Genomic DNA, 25367 nt, shown 5'->3' with positions numbered 1-25367 from the left:
AGAGGTAGAGAGAGGGGTAGAGGGAGAGAGAGAGAGGTAGAGGTAAAGAGAGAGGTAGAGGTAGAGAGAGAGAGGGGGAGAGGTAGAGAGGGAGGGAGAGAGGTAGAGAGGGAGGGAGAGAGAGAGAGGGAGGGAGAGAGAGAGAGAGAGGTAGAGAGAGGTAGAGGTAGAGAGAGGGGTAGAGGGAGAGAGAGAGAGAGAGGTAGAGGTAAAGAGAGAGGTAGAGGTAGAGAGAGGTAGAGGGAGAGGTAGAGAGAGAGAGGGGGAGAGGTAGAGAGGGAGGGAGAGAGAGAGAATTGTTCACTTACTAGCATCCACCACCACCCCCGGCCACGTACATCCCTCCCTCCGGCGATATTGATGGATGTAGTAATAGAGATAATAGTGGTCGAATGGTTTCTGTGTCAGCTTTAAAAATAGCCAGGGCCGCACGGTGTGCAACTGAAAAACGTATATTTTTATTTTTTCTCTATCTCTCTCCATCATTCTCTCTCTCGCTTCTCCTCCCTGCAGAAAGAAAGAATAGTGTCTTGAGGGAAGAGACCATGTAACTAACCGCTGTTCGGTAATCACCTGGAATGTGCCTTCTCATGGCCGACGGCCAATCTTTGGTTGTCTCTGTGTTGGAGGAGCTAGAGCCGTGGCTGTGATATCTGAGCACTCTTTATCACGTCTGTTCATAAAGGTGCTAGGTTGCAGGGATTGATTAGTTGACCTGGACTGTTGTGATAGCCCAATGGTTAGCAGAAAACCAGACACAAAGGACCTGTTAACCTATAGCATCTAAATCCTTGTTGAGGACAATAATACATGTGGATTGGTGGTAAATAGTCTGGCCACCCGGATTAATCAAATACCATTTGATTTGATTTGATGTTGTTACAGAGATTACTGGCCATGTTTTCTTCACAGGTGCATGCATGTATTACGTGGTGGTGGTGTGTGTGTGTGCGTGTGCGTGTGCGTGTGCGTGTGTGTGTGTGTGTGCATGCGTGTGCATGTGTGTGGTACTGTAGCCTAGCCTATGTGTTTTGGAGTTATGGATTACTTTACTATTTTATGTGATTGAGTCCGTATGTGCAAACGCACCGAACCCTTCACCCATCATCCTGTATTTGTTCCTTCGAAAGACGTGGCTCCCACGTCTGTCCAGAGCTTTATCTAATCTCATTCGTATTCCTTTCTACTCGCCGACTTCAAACAATTTGTCCTGACTTGTCTTGCACTTCATCAGGGTTAGCTAGCGAGGAGCTGCCTTCATAGTTGACTGAACTCACAGTGCAGCGCTGAGCTAAATCCTTCAAACATTGCCCTGTGGATAAAGCCCAGCTATTAGCAGTGAACACAGCAGATGTCACAGGGAAACAAATGCGTGATCACAATGAATTCTACTGTTGGCTGTGATGCTCTCTTGAATTTTTGCCACGATAGCATTCGTTTAGGAGTTTAGGATTCTAAACCTATTGCAGATTATGTCTGCATTACTTTCTATCACTAAAGATACTGCATAAACCAAATATCATTACATCTATTAGTGTGTTATTGTTGCAATTGTTTGATATGGGCTCGTTTTTTTTATTCAATTATGCAAATTGGTTTCTACTAATTGGTAATAGTAACCAGAGCAGAATGAAACATCTTCAAAAATCAATGTCTCCGTGGTGAATTTATAAGTAACTGTATATCATGAATATGAGTGGTGCTTCTTTAGATTCAACAGCTCTTCACATTGGCTTTGAATCAAACATGACATTCAGATTCACAATTGAAGCCAGCATTTTTTAAGTGACATTATAGTTATCAAATATTGACCATGCACCTCCCTCTTATTCATAAGATGTAATGTCATGTTGTTCATGCAGCTGAGTCATGTCAGCAGGTGATTTTGTTGACCAATTGGCCTGACAAGGAACAACTCTGAGCTCTATGGTGTAAATTACAAGATTATGTTATAATGCTGTTATTGCATCAAATGGTTGTTTTATGAAACAGAATAAAGGGTTGTTAGAACGCTCATCTGTGTGTGTTCTACTGAGGATGGGCCTCTAGAAGATTTACAATGTCTTTGGGTGACACCGCATTCCAGAACATGAGTTAATGTTTCTGTACTGGGGTACCAGGGAGAGATGGCTCCAGTGGAGTTGGGGGACAGACCCTGGTATTTACACAATGAGAACTGTTTTTACAGCAGATACTGTCTGCTGTGAATTCTAAGTATCTTTCATGCAAATCTTAACCTTGTGATCCATTCCATACATCTGTTGTTTGTCATGTAGACTGAAGGAGGATGGACTTTGCTATAAAATGCTGTGGCTAGAACCAGCTCGTTGAGTTCTCAGTGATCACCTCCAGGAGTGCAGTAATTAAATAATAAAGTTGATTGTTTTGAAGAAATCTAAAAGGCTCTCCTTTTGATTACAATAATTCCACCACAGCCCGAATTATACTGAACGGTTATAGCCAGGAAAAAATCCTGACTCTCATGGTAATGGATCAATCTCGCTCGTTCCATCACTGGCCTGACCTAACAAAACAGTCAGCTATTTTGTTTCTTGGAGCGTCATTTCTCTCATTCCTATGATTCTTCCCACAGGACCTGGTGACTAATGTTTCTCCCCGTATCGTGCGTGGCACCACGTCAGGTCATGTGTTCGGCCCCGGACAGGGCTCCTTCCTCAACATCGAACTGATCAGTGAGAAGACGGCTGCCTACTGGTGCCAGGGTGTCAAAGAGCTGAAGACAGACTTTCCCAAGAATGTGAGTTCGCTCTTTTCCACAGATGCCCATTTCACACTATCTATTGGAACCGATTTGTGCTACAATACTCTCACATAGTCTTTTCAGCTTTCTTCCAGTAACAACTTTGGTGGATGCGTAACCAGGCCAGCACAGTACAGCTTAGTTTAGCTTGGTTCGGTTCTGTAGTTTACTATTTGAAGACTCAACCAGTCTTTTTCAGCTAAATAAATGTCACTCAAACATGTATTTAGTCCAGAATGAATTACAGTGAAAAATGCAGTGAGCCTGTCTCATTGAACATAATACCCACCTCCTCAGGGATTATTTGTGTTTCCTGTAGGGGTATTTACTGTATATCCATGTCAGACTGTCCCATTTAGTCTACAGTGATTACACTGTATTACACTGCTGTGCTTCTACACCAAGCTCAGGTCCAGAAATCCTCTTCACAATTGATCTCTTCCGACCTTCATCCTCCTGTTATTTCCTTTACCTGGTTGCCAGAGCCCATCCCCTTGTTCCATCCTCCCCAAATTACTTACCAATGCAGTAAAACATAAATATGTAGTTCCCATTGAGAGACATCCATTAATTTTTTTTCATTGATTTCAGGGAGGTCAAGGCCATTCTCCCTCCCCCATTATTCCCAGTCATTATTCCTGTTTTCCTCTACGCTCATCTTCAACATGACGTGACCTTGTGGGTTGCCATCCTCGGTCCACCTGTGTTGCTTTGAAGGGGCCTTGGTGAAGGCAGAGCCAAACTCATCCCAGCGCGTGCCTCCCGGAGGTTAAAGGTCACCGGCGTATTCCGCTCGGCAAAATGAATACTCAGAGAAGGGGAGTGATTAATAACAAAAGCCCTCCCCAAATGATGAGAAATTGTAGGGGCTGGGGAGGTTGAGACACCTCTCCCTTGCGGGGACTGATTGAGACTGTGGAGTGGTGTGTGTGTGTGTGTGTGTGTGTGTGTGTGTGTGTGTGTGTGTGTGTGTGTGTGTGTGTGTGTGTGTGTGTGTGTGTGTGTGTGTGTGTGTGTGTGTGTGTGTGTGTGTGTGTGTGTGTGTGTGTGTGTGTGTGTGTGTGTGTGTGTGTGTGTGTGTGTGTGTGTCAGGTTTTACAGGCAGCGGGCATGCCTGTAATAATGCTGCACCTGAGGAATGGAATTGTAAAAAAGGGAAGAGAAAGAGAGACTACCAGGGAAACATAGGGACAAATTGACAGAAAGGAAGGGAGAGAGAGAGAGGGAGAGGGAGCAGGAGGGAGACAGAATAAAGGGAGAAATAAGGAGCGGGAAGAAAGTGAAAAGGTGCAGCCCCATCCTCCCCTCTTCTAATATCTCCATATCAGCGGTGATTGACAGTTGCCGTGTTGCCGGGGGTCCTTGGAGAGGCAGTGTAGAGGGTGTTGGTGGATGGGCTCACTTACTCACACTACTCCATTATTAAAGAGATAACAGGAGGATCCCCCTGCTAGGCTCTGCTCCTCGCAGACAGACAGGCAGACGGACAGACAGGCAAGCCGGCGGATGGACGGACAAACAGACAGACACATGCCCCACTATCGCTGCAATTCACTCTGCCCCTGTAAACCGTCTCCTCGGGATGGGGTCCAGCTCGAACGGTTCTACTGCCGTGCACACCACCTGTCAGTCTGTCTGTCGGCACGTCTGCATGTACGTTTGTCTGTCTTGTCCCTTTCCTTCTGTCTTCAAACAATGTGTGTAGATACTGAAGACGTTTTCACCAACAATAGTCTGGACACTGTACGTAGCGTGTGCCACTTGAGAGTGGATCAGGGGGAGAAACGTAGCATTGTTTGCTATTAATTTCCACTTCAACTGGCCCGTAATCAATATTTGCAGTTCAGTAGCCGACTCCCATGGTAAAGAGGATGAAGGGTTATCACAAGTCTCCAACAATACGGACATGGAAAGATGCAGGATCTATAAAATCAAACACACACTTACATCACAGGCAGGCATGTCCCTCTGTGCATTGTGGACACATCAGCCTATTTGTGTCTTTTAAAATCCAGAGCAATAAAAGGGAGAGTTATATCTCCCCTACTTTATGGGTAGATTATAGTTTCCACAACAGGACTGAGGACCGTTGAGGATTGAGTGCGGAGGACTGATGGGCGAAAGACACATTATATTGTTCCTCTGTTATTCTCTCAGATGTTTGTGTAGTCTTTGAAAACACTATGTGTTCTCAGGCTCTCAGACAAGATAAGGCACAGCAGGTGAAATCACAGTTGTTACTTGCCCTCTCTCTCTCTTTCTCTCTCCCTCCCTCTCTCTCTCTCTCCCTTTCTCTCTCTTAATCTTCTCTCTCTCTCTCGTTCTTTCTCTCTTTCTCTCTCTCCTCTCTCTATTTTTCAGATTGTCATCTCGAGCATCATGTGCGGTTACAACAAAGCCGACTGGGTTGAGCTTACTAAAATGGCAGAGGTGAGTCCATTTTGTGTTGTCTGTTGGTTCAGAATATAACCTGACTTTACAGGGCTGGACTTCAAGAAAGAGTCAAGAAAGTGAGTGTTCAATTTGATCCATTCACATTCTTTTGGGCCAACTGTTTTGTACCAAACAAATGGATTTAAATGAGTTCCTTTGTCTTCTCTAAAAACATGCATGTCAATATGTTTTAAAAAAACAGATAACAGATACCTTAAAGAATATCACTCTGAAATAGACCGGTATCCATATTCATGGCTTAAAGCCTCATTGGTTTCTTTGAGAAAAAGCAGCTTCTTACATTAAATTTGCATTAGATAGCATCGGATTTACGTCTCAGAGGCAACAGAAACCCACTGTGCTCACAAACTGAGGAATAAATCATAAAACTATTTTTTTGTGTTCTTTTTCTCCTCAGATGTGGACGTTTGCCTCTGAAATATATCGTTTCTCCTATCGTTCCTTCTCAGCTTCGCTCTGTCACTTCACATAGCCCTATTGAACTCGTGGTTATTGATGTGAAACCAACACTGTTGTGTTTGCATCAGGCATGCTAAAACCACTGTGATGATTGATAATGGTAGTAGTAGTGGCATAGTATTTCATAGCTAGGGAATGGTATTTACAGTTTTTCTCAATCTCATACAAACATTTTTTGGAACAATGTTGTCGATCTTCCAAACAGAGTTCACAAGCAGGGGGGGAGAGAGAGAGAGATAAAGAGAGGGAGAGAGGGGGAGAGAGAGAGAGAAAGAGAACAAGCGAGAGATGGGGAGAGAGATTGAGAGGGGGAGAGAACGAGGGAGAGAGTAAGGGAGAGGGAGAGGGACTAAATCATAGAGAGAGAGAGAAGAGAGAGAGTATGTGTGAGAGAGAGAGAGATAGCCCTATTGAACTAATGGTTATTGATGTGAAACCTTGAAAAAGAAAAGTAGAGCCTCACAATCTAGGAGCTCAGATGCAATAACTGAATACCAAAGTTTTGACAGCCAAACTGTCTTCACCAGGGTATAGAGACAAACACTGCAGGTCTCTAGTTTATATAGACTTTAAAAGGACATTTTGTACATAATGTTGCCACTATTGTCTCTTATGACCGAAAATAACTTCTGGAAATCAGGACTGAGATTACTCACCACGGGCAGGCAGAATCCTTTTTTCTTCCTTTAACGAGTCTGACGAGCCCGACGCAAATTATATACTGCTTTCTCGGGAGCAGGCCCAGATCTCTGTGATTTGCGTGAAGAGGACGCGATGTAAAAGGGGCCAGAGGGCAGGCTGCCTTCTGAGAATTCGTCAGCAATTGAATAAACCCCCACTTCCTTCCATTCTGCTAGCAAACGTGCAATCTTTGGAAAATAAAATCGATGACCTATGCGGAAGATTAACCTGTTGCGACGAGCAATCCCGTGTCCGGGAGCGTAATTATATATGCCAAATCTTTTCACTCTCCTGAGGGGAATATGTTTTGTTGTGCCCTCTTCACAACTTTCTTGGTGTGCTTGGACCATGCTAGTTTGTTGATGATGTGGACACCAAGGAACTTGAAGCTCTCAACCGACTCCACTGCAGCCCAGTCGATGAGAATGGGGGCGTGCTCAGTCCTCTTTTTCCTGTAGTCCACAATCATCTCCTTTGTCTTGATCATCTTGAGTGAGAGGTTGTTGTCTCTGACCTCCTCCCTATAGGCTGTCTCGTCATTGTCAGTGGTCAGGCCTACCACTGTTGTGTTATCGGCAAACTTAAGGATGGTGTTGGAGTCATGCCTGGCCGTGCAGTCCTGAGTGAACAGGGAGTACGGGAGGGGACTGAGCATGCACCCCTGAGGTGCCCCTGTGTTGAGGATCAGTGTGGCAGATGTGTTGTTACCTACCTTTATCACCTGGGGGCGGACCTACAAGAAGTCCAGGATCCAGTTGCAGAGAGAGGTGTTTAGTCCCAGGGTCCTTAGCTTATTGATGAGCTTTGAGGGCACTACAGTGTTGAACGCTGAGAGGTAGTCAATTAATAGCATTCTTAGATAGGTGTTCCTTTTGCCCAAGTGGAAAAGGGCAGTGTGGAGTGCAATAGAGATTGTATCATCTGTGGATATGTTGGTGCGGTATGCAAATTGGAGTGGGTCTAGGGTTTCTGGGATAATGGTGTTGATGTTAGCCATGATCAGTCTTTCAAAGCACTTCATGGCTACAGACATGAGTGCTACTGGTCAGTAGTACTTTAGGAAGGTTACTTTAGTGGTCTTGGCACTATGGTGGTCTGCTTGAAACATGCTGGTATTACAGACTCGGACAGGGAGAGGTTGAAAATGTCAGTGAAGACACTTGCCAGAAGGTCAGCGCATGCTCGCAGTACACGTCCTGGTAATCTGTCTGACCCTGCGGCCTTGTGAATCTTGACCTGTTTAAAGGTCTTACTCACATCAGCTGCAGAGAGTGTGATCACACAGTCTTCCTGAACAGCTGGTGCTCTCATGCATGTTTCAGTGTTATTTGCCTCGAAGCGAGCATAGAAGTAGTTTAGCTCATCTGGTAGGCTCGTGTCACTGGGCAGCTCTCGGGTGTGCTTCTCTTTGTAGTCTGTAATGTGGGGACAATGTGCTTATTGATGAAGCCAATGACTGATGTGGTGTACTCCTCAATATCATTGGTGGAATCCCGAAACATATTCCAGTCTGTGCTAGCAAAACAGTCATGTAGCTTAGCATCTGCTTCATCTGACCGCTTTTTATGGATCTAGTCACTGGTGCTTCCTGCTTAAATTTTTGCTTGTAAGCAGGAATCAGGAGGATAGAATTATAGTCAGATTTGTCAAATTGAGGGCGAGGAAGAGCTTTGTATGCATCTCTATGTGTGGAGTAAAGGTGTTCCAGAGTTTTTTCCCTCTGGTTGCACATTTAACATGCTGATAGAAATTTGGTAAACCAGATTTAAGTTTCCCTGCATTAAAGTCCCCGGCTACTAGGAGCGCCACCTCTGGGTGAGCGTTTTCTTGTTTGTTTACAGCGGAATACAGCTCATTCAATGCTGTCTTAGTGCCAGCCTCAGTCTGTGGTGGTATGTACACAGCTACGAAAAATACAGATGTAAACTCTCTAGGTAGATAGTGTGGTTTACAGCTTATCATGAGATACTCTACCTCAGGTGAGCAATAGCTTGAGTCTTCCTTACATATCATGCACCAGCTGTTATTTACAAAAATACATAGTCCAGACTACATTTACCAGGTGTCCGCTCGGTGTCCTCCGTCAAAACTGTTGCGTAATCTCCAGGTGCGTGCATTGTTCCATTTTGAACAGAGGAGAAACCAAACTGCCACGAGTGACTTATCATCGAATAGATATGTGAAAACACCTTGAGGATTGATTCTAAACAACGTTTGCCATGTTTCTGTCGATATTATGGAGTTAATTTGGAAAAATGTTTGCGTTGTGATGACTGAATTTTCAGTTTTTTTTCTTAGCCAAACGTGATGAACAAAACGGAGCGATTTCTCCTACACAAATAATATTTTTGGAAAAACTTTTGCTATCTAACTGAGAGTCTCCTCATTGAAAACATCCGAAGTTCTTCAAAGGTAAATGATTTTATTTGAATGCTTTTCTTGTTTTTGTGAAAATGTTGCCTGCCGAATGCTAGGCTTAATGCTATGCTAGATATCAATACTCTTACACAAATGCTTGTTTAGCTATGGTTGAAAAGCATATTTTGAAAATCTGAGATGACAGTGTTGTTAACAAAAGGCTAAGCTTGAGAGCCAATATATTTATTTAATTTCATTTGCGATTTTCATGAATAGTTATACAGCGGCACATTGAGAGCATTACAGGTTACATCACTGCCATGTATGGCAACTGCTCGGTCTCCGACCTCAAGGCACTACAAAGGGTAGTGTGAACAGCCCAGTACATCACTGGGGCCAAGCTTCCTGCCATGCAGGACCTCTATACCAGGCGGTGTCAGAGGATGGCCCTAAAAATTGTCGAAGACTCCAGCCACCCTAGTCTTACACTATTCTCTCTGCTACCACACAGCAAGTGGCACCGGAGCGCCAAGTCTAGGTCCAAGAGGCTTCTAAACAGCTTCTACCTCCAAATCATAAGATTCCTGAACATCTAATCAAATGGTTACCCAGACTATTTGCATCGCCCCCCTTCCCCCTCTTTTACACCGCTGCTACTCTCTGTTATAATCTATGCATAGTCACTTTAATAACTCTGCCTAAATGTACATATTACCTCAACTGACCTGTGCCCTCGCACATTGACTCTGTACCAGTACCCCCCTGTATATAGTCTCGCTATTGTTATTTTACTGCTGCTCTTTAATTACTTTTATTTCTTATTCTTATTATTCTTAGAGAGAGTAAGGAAGAGAGGTCGATAGTAATGGAGAGAGAGAGAGAAAGAGAGATAAAGAGAGAGAGAGAGAGTAATGGAGAGAGGGAATAAATCATAAAATGTTTTTTCATTTCTTCTGTCGTTCCTTTGCTCTGTCACCTCACATAGCCCTATTGAACTCATGGTTATTGATGTGAAACCAACACTGTTGTGTTTGCATCAGGAAGCGCTAAAAACATTGTGATCATTGATAATAGTAGTAGTAGTAGTGGCATAGTATTTAATTGCTAGGGAATGGTATTTACAGTTTATCTCAATCACATACAAGCATTTTTTGTAACAATGTTTCAAACAGAGTTCATTTTTATCCAATGTAAAAAATAAAAAATACATTTAGGGAGAGGGGAGGGAGAATTTGAGTGAGTGAGTGAGTGAGTGAGTGAGTGAGTGAGTGAGTGAGTGAGTGAGTGAGTGAGGAGGGAGGGAGGGAGGGAGGGAGGGAGGGAGGGAGGGGAGGGAGGGAGGGAGGGAGGGAGGGAGGGAGGGAGGGAGGGAAAAGATGAGCGAGAGAAGGGGAGGAAGAGAGTAAGGGAGAGAGTGAGGGGAGAGTGAGAGAGAAAGGAGAGAGATAGAGAGAGAGAGAGAGTAAGGGAGAGAGTGAGGGGAGAGAGAGAGAAAGGAGAGAGATAGAGAGTGAGGGGAGAGTGAGAGAGAAAGGAGAGAGATAGAGAGAGAGTAAGGGAGAGAGGGAGGGGAGAGTGAGAGAGAAAGGAGAGAGATAGAGAGAGAGAGAGTAAGGGAGAGAGTGAGGGGAGAGTGAGAGAGAAAGGAGAGAGATAGAGAGAGAGAGTAAGGGTGAGAGTGAGGGGAGAGTGAGAGAGAAAGGAGAGAGATAGAGAGAGAGAGAGTAAGGGAGAGAGGGAGGGGAGAGTGAGAGAGAAAGGAGAGAGATAGAGAGAGAGAGTAAGGGAGAGAGTGAGGGGAGAGTGAGAGAGAAAGGAGAGAGATAGAGAGAGAGAGTAAGGGAGAGAGTGAGGGGAGAGTGAGAGAGAAAGGAGAGAGATAGAGAGAGAGAGTAAGGGAGAGAGTGAGGGGAGAGTGAGAGAGAGGGGAGAGTGAGAGAGAAAGGAGAGAGAGAGAGAGAGAGAGAGTAAGGGAGAGAGTGAGGGGAGAGTGAGAGAGAAAGGAGAGAGATAGAGAGAGAGAGTAAGGGAGAGAGTGAGGGGAGAGTGAGAGAGTAAGGGAGAGAGAGAGAGAGAGAGAGAGAGAGAGAGAGAGAGAGAGAGAGAGAGAGAGAGAGAGAGAGAGAGAGAAAGGAGAGATAGAGAGAGAGAGAGAGTAAGGGAGTGTAAGAAAGAGAAAGAAAGAAATCATAACAACAAAAAATGTTATTCATTTTCTCCTCCGATGTGGATGTTTGCCTCTGAAATCTATCTTTTATTCTATCGTTCCTTCTCAGCTTTGCTCTGTCACCTCACATAGCCCTATTGAACTCGTGGTTATTGATGTGAAACCAACACTGTTGTGTTTGCATCAGGCATGCTAAATCCACTGTGGTGATTGATAATGGTAGTAGTAGTGGCACAGTATTTCATTGCTAGGGAATGGTGTTTGTGGCTCGATTCGGTCTTATGTAGCAAAATTTGAAATTGTGTTTTTTGGATAAAAGTCTCGGAGCTAGAACATGTTATATCATACACTACAGTTGAGGAACAATGGGAAAGTAATTCTGCTTAGAAAGGTAATAAACTTGTAACTTCACTTTTTATCTACACCCATTCAACCTTTGCCCCGGATTCACATGAGGCATGTACCAAACAAACAACGATTTCAAGACTAAAGGCTGGTTTATAATATGTCTATTGACAGTTGTCGCAATGACATCAAGAACATTCTATTGTCGTCTGACATCAAACGTATCATTGTCCTTATGAAAAAGTATAAATACATGACATCAGCAGCCTGGTGGTCCAAAATAGCATAACTAGTGTATTTTAAGACCAATGAACTCTATTAATGAATGTAGTACTGTATATGTCAACCTAGCAAACCATGCAACTAAAAGCAACCTTCTAAACTATCTTTGGGTTCGTTTCTAGCTTGTTAGCTAACTAGCTAATGCTAAGTTAGCTGGCTTGCCAGTTCAAATAATGACCATATCATATAGCTGACAACATCTTCACTTTCACTCATTTGCCTTCATTATTACAGGAAAATAAACTCACAAAAGATCAGTATTTACAAGTTAATGGCGAAACAAAAGCAGGACATTCTTCCGGAGAATTTTTAGAACTTGGATACTGTCTGGCCTAATGTTATATCCTAATTTGACTTTGGTGCATATTCTTCACATTGCTGTCTCTGGTAAACACATACTACATCAAATAAAATCAAAGTTTATTTGTCACATGCACAGGAAGGTGCATACAGACAGTGTAGTGAATTGGTTCCTTGCCTAGTGGAGTCTTTAGTTTAAACATGTAGCTTGCTAGCTAAAGAATGAACCATAATCCCAACTCATAACGTTACTACATTGCATGAATCTGCAGGTAGCTAACCAACCAGGTTCAATCCAGGTTCAATCCCCAATTTACAATTGGCTCGTTCATCCCCGTCCTCTCCCCTGTAACTTATCCCCAGGTCGTTGGTGTAAATGAGAAGGTGTTTTCAGTCAATTTACTTGGTAAAATAACGGTAAAATAAAAAATAAAAATGTTAGCTAGCTAGATAGCTAGCTAAATAATTAACCATAATCCCAACTCATAACATTAATACCCTGCATGAATCTGCAGGTATCTTACCAATGTTAGCGAGCTAATATTAGGCTGACTAGTAATGCAAATGGCTCTGAGATACGAATAATATTAATACACAGTTCATACACATAACATTATCTAGCGAGCCAGCCAGCTAACAGTATGCTTTAATAACTTAAAATGAAAACACATTTCTGACAAAATTAGAAATGTATAATATCTGAAAATGTAGCTAGCTAGACTATCTTCCATGGCTGGACATCCAGGACCTCTATGGCTGGACACTTCTTCCTCTCTGTCACGGATACCATGGTAGTCCTTAGTTTGAAGATATAATCTGGAGACAGGTTTCATACAACAGCCTTCTGTGTTCTCTTTCCGAATCCCTCTGCATATTTGCAATCAAACGCCAGAATTTTCTCCATCTCCTTAGCTATCATACTCTATTTCCACCGGGCGTCCACTGATTTCAAAACTTGGTCCTTCAGAAAGTTTAGAGCAAAACTTATGCAGTTCTACTACGTGATATATATTTTTTTAAACGCTGCGTTAGAAAGGATTACCTACACATACTGACCAGCTCATGTTATAAACAAAAGCGTGCTACATGGCTGACCAATCTGACATTCATCTCTTGGCATGTCCAGCCCATCCATTATCTCTGCCAATCATGGCTAGCGGGAAGGTTCCTGACCTTTTCCGTGACTAAACCAACTAGGCTCGCAATTTAACAATTGTATTTGTATTTACAGATGGCATACACGTTTCTTGTGAAGGCACATGATAGTTCACATGTTCCAGAATGTATTTCTGACAAAAAACGCATTTAGATTTATTTTTTTACGTTATGTTCAAATGCCTCTCCTGTGAAGTGATGACTTGCGACATACGCCTAGTTTCCTGAAACGACACGAGTCACATTGTAATGTGTGCACTGGGAGTCGGGAAGAAAGTTCTGTGAGCGAATCATTTCATAAATAAATTAAACATAATACAAAACAAGAAACACGAACAACGCACAGACATGAAACTGAAACAGAAACAATTACGGCTGGGGAAGAAACCAAAGGGAGTGACATATATAAGGAAGATAATCAGGGAAGTGATGGAGTCCAGGTGAGTCTAATGACATGCAGGTGCGCATAACGATGGTGACAGGTGTGCGCCATAACGAGCAGCCTAGTGACCTAGAGGCCGGAGAGGTAGCACACTTGACACACATTTACAGTTTTTCTCAATCTCATTAAAGCATTTTTTGGAACAATGTTGACAATTTTCAAACAGAGTTCACAAGACATAGAACTCTGTGGCCTTTGGCAAAACAGTAAATGCGTTTTCAAAATGTTGTTGATTTCTCTCAATATAAATACATTCATCAAAACCATATAATATAATAAAAATTGCAAGTACATTAATCGAAAGAACAAGATTGGTTGTCTTAACAAGATTAACACAACCGATCACTCAATCAATCAATCAAATGTATTTTTAAGCTCTTTTACATCAGCAGTTGTCACAAAGTGCTTATACAGAAACAGCAAGCAATACAGATGTAGATGCACCATACTTATCTCTTCAGTCCAAGCAGACCAAACAGAAAGTTAGTATGTCTTTTGAAAATTCTACTAGATTTTGCAGTCACTAAATAATTATGATCAAAATTGGAAGTACAACTATCCCAAGGTGCAGAATTATGGTCAATTACGTTTCTTTAATGCATATTTCACCAAACAATTTCATACACATCAAATCAAATATTATTCCTGCACATTGATTGCAGGATTCATTCATCAGTATCATCACAATCCAATTCTATGTATTCAATACAAAGGCTGGTTTGCAATTTTTTTTGTAGGCTTTCCACATTTTGTTTACGTTACAGCCTTATCCTAAAATTGATTAAATAGTTTTTTCCCTTATCAACCTACACGCAATACCCCATAATGACAAAGCAAAAACAGGATTTCTCTGTACTTTGCTCCATTCATCTTTCCCCCAACCCTGACAAGTCTCCCTGTCTCTGCCACTGAAAAACATCCCTACAGCATGATGCTGCCACCACCATGCTTCACTGTTGTCACGACTTCCGCCAAGGTCGGTCCCTCTCCTTGTTCGGGCGGTGTTTGGTGGTCGGCGTCACCGGCCTTCTAGCCATTGTCGATCCACCCTTAATTTTCCATTTGTTTTGTCTTTGTTTTACACCCCTGGTCTCAATTCCCCAATTACATGTTTATTATGTAACACTCTGTTTTCCCCATGGTTTTTGGGCGTGATTGTTTTATGTATGTTCGGTCCGTTATTGTGGGCTCGGTATTACGACATGTTATTGGAATATTTGAGTAAAGTTACTTGTGTTACGCATCTCTGCTGTCCTGTGCCAGACTCCTCTGCACCAGCTACACCCAGACAATTACAACCGTAGGGATGGTTCCAGGTTTTCTCCAGACGTGGCGCTTAGCATTCAGGCCAAAGAGTTCAATTCTTGGATTCATCAGACCAGAGAATCTTGTTTCTCACGGTCTGATAGACTTTACGTGCCTTTTGGCAAACTCCAAGTGGGCTGTCATTTGCCTTTTACTCAGGAGTGGCTTTCGTCTGGTCACTCTACCATAAAAGCCTGATTAGTGGAGTACTGCAGAGATGGTAGTCCTTCTGTAAGATTCTCCCATATTCACAGAAGAACCCTGGAACTCTGTCAGAGTGACCAATGGGTTCTTTGTCACCTCCCTGACCAAGGCCCTTCTCCCCCGATTGCTCAGTTTGGACGGACGGCTAGCTCTAGGAAGAGTCTTGGTGGTTCCTTAACTTCTTCCATTTAAGAATGATGGATGGCCACTGTGTTTTTGGGGACCTTCAACGCTGCAGACATTTTTTGGTACCCTTCTGCAAATCTGTGCCTCGACACAATCCTGTCTCGGAGCTCTATGGATAATTCCTTGGTCATGGCTTGGTTTTTGCTCTGACATGCACTGTCAACTGTGGGACCTTATATAGACAGGTGTGTGCCTTTCCAAATAATATCTAATTAATTGAATTTACCACAGGTGGACTCCAATCAAGTTGTAGAAACATCTCAAGGATGATCAATGGAAACAGGATGCACCTGAGCTCAATTTTGAGTCTCACAGCAGAGGGTCGGAATACTTATGTAAATAATGTATTTCTGTTTTTGCAAACATTTCTAAAAACCTGTTTTCGCTTTTTCGTTTAGGTTGTATTGTGTGTAGATTGATGAGGAATTGTTTAGTTTAATGCATTTTAGAATAAGGCTGTAACGTAACAATATGTGGAAAAAGTCAAGGGATCTAAATACTTTCCGAAGGCACTGTACAGGCCTTAATCCACACCTAAGTAAAGCTTAGAAGGTCACAGTGTTGAATCTGATGACTTAGGAGTAACCCAACTTCGATCTCTGCATGCCCCCAATATTATAAAAAATGCAAACAATTAGACAGTCCCCAATGCCTAGATCTTTCCATATATTGTACATAGTGTGATACTGACGGCGTGATTTCGAATTTTGTGCAGTAGCATTTACTGATACTACTGCACTGGAAACAGAGAACATAATTTCACACGTTTCTCTTCTGGTGAAAACAATGTGTTTATATTCTGTGAACAAAACACTTAACAGTGAATTTTGTGTTCACCGAGAACATTTGTATTTCAAGTTTTGCTAAATGTGGTCTAAGATATGCAAGTCAGGTACTAAGGCAAGATCAGAAGTTCTGAAAATGTATTTGAGCATTTGATCATCGCCGTTCCGTTGTACGTCTCAACACAGATCCAACAATAGCTTGTATGTTGATTGAGAAAAACTGTAACGGATGGATTCCCTACAACATGGGACTGTTAGCTAGCTATAAAGCACTTGACATCCTACAGAGGTGAGTTATGCCTATCATGGCCAGACTCTTACTCCTGGTGAGGCTGTTCCTAACCACTAGAGCTTATGGTCTGGTAAGGGGCTGTACTGTTGCTAGCAGGCCTCAAACAGATATTCTCCAACAAGACTTACTCAAACTGTCTTTCAGCTTTGAGTCTCTCCAACTGAAGAGGCCTTTATTAATGTCAGCCATGAATTCATTCAAAAATGCTTTTTATTTTACCAGATGAATTGTCTATCAAAGCAGCCTTGATGTGATAACATTTTCGATAGTGAGGGCTAGTTTAGCTTTGATCAAGCTGGGGTACTTAAACTCTGTCGAAGTTAACGTCAGCCCTAATAAATGAGCTGTGTGTGTGTGTGTGTGTGTGTGTGTGTGTGTGTGTGTGTGTGTGTGTGTGTGTGTGTGTGTGTGTGTGTGTGTGTGTGTGTGTGTGTGTGTGTGTGTGTGTGTGTGTGTGTGTGTGGTGCGGGCGTGCGTGTTGAGGCCTCTGGCTCTGAAGTGGAGCGTATCTGCAGAGCCCTGAGATGTTCACAGGCAAAATGAGATACACCTGCTCTCACAGACAAACATAAACAGACACACACACACAGCGTCCATCATTCTGGACAGCTTAAACTTAATGCGTAAAGATGAAAAGCAGTGAATCGGAGCCTTTCAGAGAACTCAACGTAGATGTACTGTGTGACACCAGACAGTAGGGCTCACTTGTGCCAATGGGGAAACGTTTGTTAATTCAGTGGTAACTGTCCTTGTACGCCAAGGTCACATGTGAGTAGGACCAAGGCAGTCGTTGTACTCCCTGACGAAGACGAGTTCTAAAATCTTGATTTCCATTCGACATGCCATACAAATAAAAGCATTTTAATGATACGAGGAGTGCCTTGGTCCTTTTTTGATGACCAATGAACCCCTTTTACCAAAGAGCACTTTCTATCTCCCAAGCCTATTGTGCACCCTAGCAGCGCTTCCCTTCCTTCTATTGTCTTGGTTATTAGAATGTTGATGTCTAGTGTTTAGCACTATCCAAGGCTGTCTGATGCCATTTACATTGACTGGCGCAATCAGGTGAGCTCACGGCCACAGGGTGTACTAACTCGTCAACATTAATGACTTAGTGTATGTGGAAATGTTAGGGATGGCAGGCGATCAAATGATGCAGATATGCTGTCTTTCACACAATTCTTTTTGGCATGAGCAAGTCCATAATAACAGTCAATGTTTTATGTTTGCCTGAACGATGACCCACAGGTATACAGACTTTGTTACTCATTGCCCTCCGTTTTCAAAAATATGCCCTCCCCACAGAGAAAGATGAAAGTACGCTTTTAGGAAATCCGCCAGCCCCTTTTAGGAAAACGGTCCTCTCTCCTCTGCTTTTTGGCTCAATTACATTCCCCTCTCCCATCCATTTAGCTTAATTAACCATGGAGTTTAGTTTGAGGTCCATACGACCAACATGCCCCCCCCACCTCTCCTGAAAGCTGACTATGATAAATAGCTATATCCAGCTATCCAACCACTCTCTCCCCCTTCTCCTTTAGAACGGCTAAAACCCTTATTATTCATTCTTGCTCTCTAATGGCTGTCAGTTGTGAGGAAGGCCATAGATTGTGGTGGCCTGACATTCAGCAGACATGCTGGATGGGACTGAGAAATAAAGGGTCTCTGGAAATCGTCCCGATGCTTCCGCCATTTTGATTCATTGTCAGAACGCTTCTCCACAGTGTAATTGCCTGTTGAATGCCTTATTTCTTACTCTCCTTCCTCCCAGGAACCACCACTACCCATTTCTCCTCTCCCATCCCATCCACCAGCACCATTATTTTATAGCTTCTTTGACGTGTCAACAACAAGTTTCCACAGCTATTTTAAGAGTGTTTTTTTTTTAAAGGTGTTAGGCACTCGTTTTCCCTTTGCAATGCTCGGTTCGCATCTCAGTTGAGTCTGTCTTTGAAATGTGTTTTTCTGCGGTATCCCCGTGCTCATGCATGCAGTGTTTTTATTTCTGTCGCCACTGATACTAATGTAGATGTGTCGTGTCGTTTCTTTACTTGTCTCTTTGCAGATGGCATGACAGGTACTTGAGAACTGTTATGTTCGGTAGTCATCATTTATGCTATGCGAAGATTTTAACATGTCACAGTAAAATGTACTCAAAACAACTCTTGGGAACCGAGCTGGGATGTTCCCTTGTTTCCTTTTATCACAGAGAAATCACATCGGGGAGAACCCTAATCTCCACTCTTAAGTCGAATTGTCACTGAATGTCCCATTGACATCGATGCAGACGCAGCTGATGGTTGTGTGTGTGTTTTTCTGTCTAGGACTCCGGGGCGGATGCACTGGAGCTCAACCTTTCCTGTCCCCATGGAATGGGAGAAAGGGGCATGGGACTGGCCTGTGGACAGGTATCTGACCTCACACTGACACACACACTCCACCAGTGTCACACACTCTGGCAAAACCATTTCATTACTTAGACCTTTAAATTCCTCGTGGAACACGGCTGAACCACATCCAACCCTTTCTGTCCTGGGTCGATCGTTCGCCATTCTTTAATATGCACTCAATACACATAGCCAATTGCTCTGAAAATACTATTTTGTTACACCCCGAAAATATTTCTTACAGAATTCCACTTTAGATTCAGAGAAACACTCTGATGAATACATACAGTCATCTTGTAATAAACCCTTAAAAGTTACAGATTAAAACGATTTAAACAAATGTGTCAAAATCCCCAAAATGGGCCTTAACCAAAAAAATCCAATCACTACCACAAATGTAGCACTTGGTGGCTTTTCTAACAGCAATGCTGCGATTTGACTTGATTTCCTCCATCTGCCGCCTTCTTACCCTGGCAGTTTACGATCGCCAGGGGACTTGGGTCTGTTTCCCTTTAAACACGAGACAGAACCATTGTGCCCCCTGCAGTGCTCATAAATTATGATGAGCACTGCAGGGGGCACCGCACTGTGTGTGGATCCCCCCTCTGTAAGGACACAAGGCTAATCACAGGCCTCTGCCTCCTGGCAGGTAACCTCTGCGTGAACTAAAGCAAGGAAATAGCATTTAATCACACCGACGGTGGCCACACACGTATAGGCGCAGAGAGAGAGGTAGACACACACACACACACACACACACACACACACACACACACACACACACACACGCACACACACACACACAGGATGACATCTTTTTCAGATTCTAAGACAATGCAAGAGAAATTATTTAATGACACATAAGCATGGGATTACGGCTGCTTGCTGGTACATCTTCCAGAAATGCTAACAATAAGCTTTGACCTCCCAGCACAAAAGCTATGCTACAGAAACTAACCACAGGGAATGACCTATTAAAAAGCTACCATCTGAAAACAGAGCTCACTGCTGGAGGTGGCACCAATTTAAGATCTTACAAAGACTAGAACCACAATTATATCATTACGCTGGCTAGGCCTGTGGATGTTATTAAGAGTACAACATACAGTTGAAGTCGGAAGTTTACATACTTTTAGGTTGGAGTCATTAATACTTGTTTTTCAACCACTCCACAACTTTCTTGTTAACAAACTGTATTTGGGCGAGTCGGTTAGGACATCTACTTTATGGATGACACAAGACATTTTTCCAACAATTGTTTACAGGCAGATTATTTCACTTATAATCCACTGTATCACAATTCAAGGCCTACTTTCAAACTCAGTGCCTCTTTGCTTGACATCATGGGAAAATCAAAAGAAATCAGCCAAGACCTCAGAAAAAAAATTGTAGACCTCCACAAGTCTGGTTCATCCTTGGGAGTAATTTCCAACCCCCTGAAGATACCACGTTCATCTGTACAAGCAATACTACGCAAGTATAAACACCATGGGACCAAGCAGCCGTCATACCACTCAGGAAGGAGACACATTCTGTCTCCTAGCGATTAACGTACTTTGTTGCGAAAAGTGCAAATCAATCCCAGAACAACAGCAAAGGACCTTGTGAAGATGCTGGAAGAAACAGGTACAAAAGTATCTATATCCACAGTAAAACGAGTCCTATATTGACATAACCTGAAAGGCTGCTCCGCAAGAAAGAAGCCTCTGCTCCAAAACCAGTGCTCCAAAAAGCCGGACTACGGTTTGCAACTTCACATGGGGACAAAGACTGTACTTTTTGGAGAAATGCCCTTTAGACTGATGAAACTAAAATAGACCTGTTTGGCCATAATGACCATCGTTATGTTTGGAGGAAAAAGGGGGAGGCTTGCAAGCCGAAGAACACCATCCCAACCGTGAAGCACAGAGGTAGCAGCATCATGTTGTGGGGGTGCTTTGCTGCAGGAAGGACTGGTGCACTTCACAAAATAGATGGCATCATGAAAAAATTTAATTATGTGGATATATTGAAGTAACATCTCAAGACATCAGTTAAAGTTAAAGCTTGGTCACAAATGGGTCTTCCAAATGGACAATGACCCCAAGTATACTTCCAAAGTTGTGGCAAAATGGCTTAAGGACAACAACGGTATTGGAGTGGCAATCACAAAGCCCTGACCTCAATCCCATAGACAATTTGTGGGCAGAACTGAAAAAGCATGTGCAAGCAAGGAGGCCTACAAACCTGACTCAGTTACATCAGCTCTGTCAGGAGGAATGGGCCAAAATTCACCCAACGTATTGTGGGAAGCTTGTGGAAGGCTAACCGAAATGTTTGACCCAAGTTAAACCATTTAATGGCAATGCTACCAAATACTAATTGAGTGTATGTAAACTTCTGACCCACTGGGAATGTGATGAAAGAAATAAAAGCTGAAATAAATAATTCTCTCTACGATTATTCTGACATTTCACGTTCTTAAAATGAAGTGGTGATCCTAACTGACCTAAGACAGGGAGTTTTTACTAGGATTAAATGTCAGAAATTGTGAAATACTGAGTTTAAATGTATTTGGCTGAGGTGTATGTAAACTTCCGACTTCAACTGTAGATAGATAAGAATAGAGAAAATATAGATAACTGAAATGAGTTAGTTTTGTGGGTTTTGGAGACGTGTGCTACTTTAATGTGTTATGTCCTTGGCCATTAGCCACAGCCCCCAGGTCAGTTTTAGTTTTAGAAAACAAATTAGTGATCCTCACGGGGAGAGGGGCTGGCTGTGGCATGCTTCTCCATCAGCAGTCCAATAAACATATCTCTCTCTCTGTCTCTGTGTGTGTGTGTGTGTGTGTGTGTGTGTGTGTGTGTGTGTGTGTGTGTGTGTGTGTGTGTGTGTGTGTGTGTGTGTGTGTGTGTGTGTGTGTGTGTGTGTGTGTGTGTGTGTGTGTGTGTGTGTGTGTGTGTGTGTGTGTGTGTGTGTGTGTCCACTGATACTACATCCCCCCACACAGAATATACACACATATATAGTGTACTGAGTGCAGACACACACATATGCATACACACACGGTATACACACACACATAATTAAAGGTATCACAGCCTCGGCCCAAGAAAGAAAGCAGTACGTAGTTACATACAAAACCATGCCTTCATATTGCCTTCCCCAAGGCCTGTCCTAGGAGCTGTCCATGGTCCTGCTTCTCATTCTCCTGTTATTCCCTTTCCCTCAACTCTGAAGGCGTAGCCCACAAAGCCTCCAAAACTCTATCCCCCCTCCTCTATTCGATCTATGCTTTGTTCTGCGCGGATAGATCCCTCTCCAGCTCAGTGCAAGGAAACCATCTTTTACTTCTGCCCCAGTCACTTTGATGGGCCTTTCCCTCAATACAGGAGTCACATTGAAGTATTGTGTTAAAACCGAAACAAAAGCCCCCCCGAGATCAAAAGTAGACGATGTGCCTGAGGATCAGAGCTATTGCCTTGCTGCACAGGCTCTTTTTTATGGAGCCGTTGATATACAGTGGCACTTAATGTCCCTCAACACCACGAGATGGTCTTCCTGGGCCTCACCGCACCACCCACCACCCTGTAAAAGAGACAAAGGGAAGCATATGTCATATTGGCCCATGCAGGCTGCACCGGATCAAAAATGTAAAGCTCTCCCAAGGAGGACACCTCTCTCTGGGCTTGTGTGGCGTGTGGGGGGGGTATGATGAGTTAGGGGAGGCCTAAAGGTAGGTTGCTGCAGGAGGCAGTACTTTACATCCACATTGCTGAGAGAGGTCCTCGCAGGCCAGGGGCTTTGGTTGCTGCACACACACTTGCAGCCCAAAGTCTTTTATAAGCTGTCACAGGAGTGTGTGTGCCTGCTTCACAGACCATCATCGCCACCCTCTGTGAGGACATTAGGTTCTACCACAGCATCTGTTAAAACACACACAGTCTTAGTCTTCCAGGACAGGCTTACTAGTGTTTTTTATACACACACACACACACGCACACGCACACACACACACACCTATTCCTTTCTTCTCGCAAACTGCAGATACACCCCATTCTCCAACATCCCTACACACTATGGACATGAAAGGCTGTTTCTTCCCCTGATCTGTCAATCCTCTGTCATTACTCCAGCTGTTGACATAGCTATTTACACTGTTTACCCTCTCTCTCCCTTCCTCTTCCTTTCTCTCGATTCCCATCCCTCCTTCATCTCTCCCTCCGTCATCTCTCATTTTCTGTTTCTTGCCATATACACTGAGTGCACACGACAAAATTGAGTTGCACCTTTTGCCCTCAGAACAGCCTCAATTCGTCGGGGCATGGACTCTACAAGGTGTCAAAAGCGTTCCACAGGGATGCTGGCCCATGTTGAGTCCAAAGCTTCCCACTGTTGTGTCAAGTTGGCTGGATGTCCTTTGGGTGGTGGACCATTCTTGATACACACAGGAAACTGTTCAGTGTGAAAAACCCAGCAGCATTGCAGTTCATGACACAATCAAACCGGTGCACCTGGTACCTACTACCATAACCCGTTCAAAGGCACTTCAATCTTTTGTCTTGCCTGTTCAACCTCTAAATGGCACACATACACAACCCATGTCTCAATTGTCTCAAGGCTTAAAAATCCTTCCTAATGTTTTGTACACTCAGTGTATTTGTTAACTTTTATTCACACTTGCCTTTCAAATTCAAAGAAGCTTTATTTGCATGATCCCATGTTGAATAATACATTAAAATCGACAATAAAAATCATCCGTTCTCCCTCTTTCACTTGTGTTCTCTCCATCACTCCGTTTTTCCCATCCATATACATTCCAGTTTCTTCCCCCGGTCAGGCTTTCTCATTTGTGTTTCGCTGCCAGCCTTGTTAAAAACACATGCCGCCCACATCCCTCCCACGACCCACTCTGGTGGACACACAAACACACACACACAGACACACACACACACACACAAATATAAGTGTATTCGCACACGTATACACTAATGATCACATACACACACAGCGGAACAGAGTTCACACTTAGAGAACCACAGAGAAAGGCTCTCGTTGGGCAGAAGACCTGCACTGTTAAATAGCTGTTTAGTATGCTGTGCATCACCCAGATTTTAATGGTTTCAACGGACAAATGCTACCTCAGGCTAATCACATTGCCATATACAAGTATCACAAACACAGATTGAGTCACTATAATAACAGTGGCACCAATCACTATAAAAAAAAGATCAAATATCATACCCCGAAGACATGCTAACATGCTAAACTCTTACCAATAACAGGGGAGGATAGCATGTCTTGTGGTTATGATCTTTGTCCCTCTGTAACTCATCATTTTTCACAATTCATTCAGGATTATCCGTAACCATGGTAGCATCCACATTTAATGGGGAAGTGTTCAAAAAAAATATTGATTAATTTTTTTACAGCTTTTTTCTCCCCAATTTCAATCTTGTCTCATTGCGTCACGCGTCCTCCGAAACATGCCCCACCAAACCGCGCTTCTTAACATCCACCTGCTTAACCCGGGAAGCCAGCTGCACCAATGTGTCAGGGGAAACGTTCACCAGACAACCGAGGTCAGCCTGCAGGCGCCCGGCCCGCCACAAGGAGTCGCTAGAGCACAATGAGCCAAGTAAAGCCCCCCCCCCGGCCAAACCGTCCTAATGGGATTCCCGATCACGGCAGGTTGTGATACAGCCCGGGATTGAACCCAGGTCTGTAGTGACGCTTCTAGCACTGTGATGCAATGCCTTAGACTGCTGTGCCACTCGAGAGGCCCTAAAAACATATTCTACTGGAAGAAAATTATCTGAAACAAAACCAAAACAAATGGCAAATGCATCAAACAAGTAGTCACTGCATGCTAGGAATATGGGACCAAATGTGACCGACCGCCTTGATTCGGATTTATGTAGCAATATTTTAAATGGTGCTTTTTCACATAAGGGATGCATGCGGCAGCTGAAAGTTGATAAACTTGTAACCTCACTTTTGAGAAAATGGCCTTTGAATGTTTTGGTACCTACTGGAGGGCTCTTCTTTGTCTACACCCATTCCGCATCGTTCACATCCTCTTAATCTTTAGCCCCCACCCAAACTCTGACCATTTTAATCGCCCTAGCAGAGTTGGTTAGGCTGTTTTCATGTTATCCAGAGCGTTGGTGACTGTAACTGTGCTGCAGGCAACAATTTAATTCCGCTTTTTTTTGCAAACGTCTACTGACTCCAGCCATATTCAACGGGTGTTGAGAGTTCGTAAATTCATCAGTTATTCTGCGCTCTGGCACACTCAGACGAGAGTGCTCTGAAATTGAACTCACCTGAAATGGTTGCTTGCATAGTGGAGTCTTTTGTTAAGACATGTAGATAAAAAAAAATGAACCATAATCCCAACTCATGACATTACTACACTGCACGAATCTGCAGATAGCTAACTAACCAGGTTCAATGTTAGCTAGCTAACATTAGGGCTATAACTAGCCAAGCAAATGGCTCTGAGATATGAATAATGAGATCATACACGTAACGTTAGCTAGCGAGCCAGCCAGCTAACGTTAGCTAGCTAACAGTACACTTTAACTTGAAATTAAACCCCTTTTCTGTCAAAATTAGAAATGTGTAATATATGAACATGTAGCTAGCTAGACTATCTTACCCGTATACATCATGGACAGACATGTTTCCTGTTCGATGACATGGTTGCCCTTAGTTGAAGATGTAATCCAGAGACAGGTGTTTTCTCCATCTCCTTAGCTATCATACTCGAATTCCACAGATTTCAAAACTCGGTCTTCCAGAAAGTGGAGAGCAACACTT

At 43.2% G+C, this 25367-nt stretch overlaps 1 protein-coding gene across 10 annotated transcripts in view; it reads left to right on the top strand.

Annotated features, from left to right (window-relative positions):
* dpydb (dihydropyrimidine dehydrogenase b) overlaps positions 1-25367 on the top strand; it is a 151863-nt gene that overhangs the window by 107947 nt on the left and 18549 nt on the right. For all 10 annotated transcript variants that reach the window (XM_052477102.1, XM_052477101.1, XM_052477100.1 and 7 more), the window contains exons 14-16: positions 2594-2758; positions 5123-5191; positions 18501-18584. In XM_052477102.1, the coding sequence (XP_052333062.1) occupies positions 2594-2758; positions 5123-5191; positions 18501-18584 (318 nt within the window). The remainder of the gene's footprint in view (positions 1-2593; positions 2759-5122; positions 5192-18500; positions 18585-25367) is intronic.

The sequence above is a fragment of the Oncorhynchus keta genome, chromosome 23 (assembly GCF_023373465.1).
Source record: "Oncorhynchus keta strain PuntledgeMale-10-30-2019 chromosome 23, Oket_V2, whole genome shotgun sequence".
Classification (NCBI taxonomy): Eukaryota; Metazoa; Chordata; class Actinopteri; order Salmoniformes; family Salmonidae; genus Oncorhynchus; species Oncorhynchus keta.
This window is presented reverse-complemented; position numbering and strand designations above follow the sequence as displayed.